Genomic DNA, 1,755 nt, shown 5'->3' on the forward strand with positions numbered 1-1,755 from the left:
GAGGAAGGGTTAGAGTGGGGGAGGCGGGGGACTCAACTTAGAGTTGAGGAAGCAGACTAGCAGCTCACCCTGACTTGACATCGCTGATCCGGAGATTCCCCATACAGACCCCGACATTTCCCCTCCTCAGGACTCTCTCGACGTACGGTCTGACCAGCGGATGGAGCTGCTTCAGTACAGAATGCTCTGACGCCATTTCATAGGCCTTTCTTTCCTTTTTAGTAACGAGAACTTAGATTTTTGGTCTGACAGCCGCCATTCTGATCTATGGGCGAATCCAATATAGTGCATATATGGGTTCTTTATAATTTCTGTGACATCAACTTGGATGAGCTAAACAATAAGATGACGATAAAAAGTAATTTAACATAGTAGTTTTCACAAACTTTATGTTTTGATCGAAAAATGTTACAATTTGTCTTAAAAACGGTAACGTTACAATATTTGCCCCCTCTTGTGAATGCAATAATCCAAGATGGCTGCGCCCATAGAAATTTGCAGATTTTGTAGGCTGGCCAGATTTGGCTTTCTTGTAAGTTCTCTTTACCTTATTCCTGATAATTTGCATTGCGACAATGATGACAAATATACGTTGATGTGCTTTCAATAGGTTATTGTCCGGATTTCGTCCCGGAATCGTACAATAAATTCAACACAGTGTAGGATTATGTCAGCTTGGGGAGGGGGGCAAGTGCCTCATGTCTCATGTGTTTTTGATTAAATTGTGCTTCATGTATTCATTTTTTCCAGGTTAGATCCATAGGGAGTAGATCCACGATAGATTCAGACAAGTGCACTGTACAATATGGGGACAGCATTAACATTAATACCCAATTGTCCAGATACTATGTGGTGAGTATCTTTATATATTGTGGTGATTTATCACTCAATCAGAAATTTTGTAATGTGCAACTATGAAAATAATTTGCATGAAAATAAAATCATATGATACCTTTTAGATGTTAACCATACACATTGCTTTATGTAGATTTCAGTAACATTATGAAGTATTTTTCTACTTTGTTGAGATCTTGTTTGTGCTCAATTCTTATTTTTTGTTGTTGATGTTGGAATGGCCAATGTTTTTGTTTGTTGACATGTTTTGTTGTTGTTGTTTGTTTACAGAGTGAGGCAGCCAGGCAGAATGTAATCCGTATACCCCAGTACTTAAACCGGAGACTAGACCAGATTAAAAAAGCCAAGTCACTTGGGAAAAACTCAGTTCCTCTGGCCAGGTAGGAACAGTTAATTGATTTGTGCAGGAATTTCCGAAATATAAATAATAATTTTCATATCTGCAGCAACATCCAAAGGATTATTTTGTTTTATCAGTTTTCCTCAATCATCATTCTGGAAATTTCCTCTTCATACACAGACCAGGTAGGATCATCATTTCCTGTAAGAGGAAAGAGTTTAACCACTATGGAGGACAGAGCCTGGGCAAGTTTGACATCCCCACACTGGCCTCACAAGGCTGGAAACACAAGAAGTCAGTCGGAGACCACTTCACTATAGTGGGCTATACTAAGGTGTGGTTCAACTTCTGATAACTTACCATTCCAACACTGTGTCTAGTATTACTCCAAGTCCGAGCAGATGTTGGATGGAAGATTTTTGGGCTTTTTGACTATTGTTTTTCTTTGAAATTACATGTACCTCACCCCAGTCAAAAAACATTCCACCCCAACATCTATAGTGCATAGTGCATGTATATAATGATGGCTGCACTGTGTGTCTATGTTTGTAGATGGCTAC

The 1,755-nt window shown here is 39.3% G+C and overlaps 2 protein-coding genes across 2 annotated transcripts in view; one reads left to right on the forward strand and one right to left on the reverse strand.

Moving 5' to 3' along the window:
• Positions 1-276, reverse strand: part of LOC109474984 (BRCA1-A complex subunit BRE) — a 4,180-nt gene extending 3,904 nt beyond the window's left edge. The window contains exon 1 of the mRNA XM_019775487.1: positions 69-276. Coding sequence (XP_019631046.1) covers positions 69-196 — 128 coding nt within the window. The 5' untranslated portion in view covers positions 197-276. The remainder of the gene's footprint in view (positions 1-68) is intronic.
• Positions 277-306: 30 nt separating this feature from the next.
• LOC109474982 (probable ATP-dependent RNA helicase DDX28) overlaps positions 307-1,755 on the forward strand; it is an 8,468-nt gene continuing 7,019 nt past the window's right edge. Inside the window, exons 1-4 of the mRNA XM_019775483.1 lie at positions 307-532; positions 751-852; positions 1,126-1,235; positions 1,376-1,529. Coding sequence (XP_019631042.1) covers positions 476-532; positions 751-852; positions 1,126-1,235; positions 1,376-1,529 — 423 coding nt within the window. The 5' untranslated portion in view covers positions 307-475. The remainder of the gene's footprint in view (positions 533-750; positions 853-1,125; positions 1,236-1,375; positions 1,530-1,755) is intronic.

The sequence above is a fragment of the Branchiostoma belcheri genome, unplaced genomic scaffold (assembly GCF_001625305.1).
Source record: "Branchiostoma belcheri isolate BF01 breed outbred unplaced genomic scaffold, Haploidv18h27 scaffold32, whole genome shotgun sequence".
Taxonomy (NCBI): domain Eukaryota; kingdom Metazoa; phylum Chordata; class Leptocardii; order Amphioxiformes; family Branchiostomatidae; genus Branchiostoma; species Branchiostoma belcheri.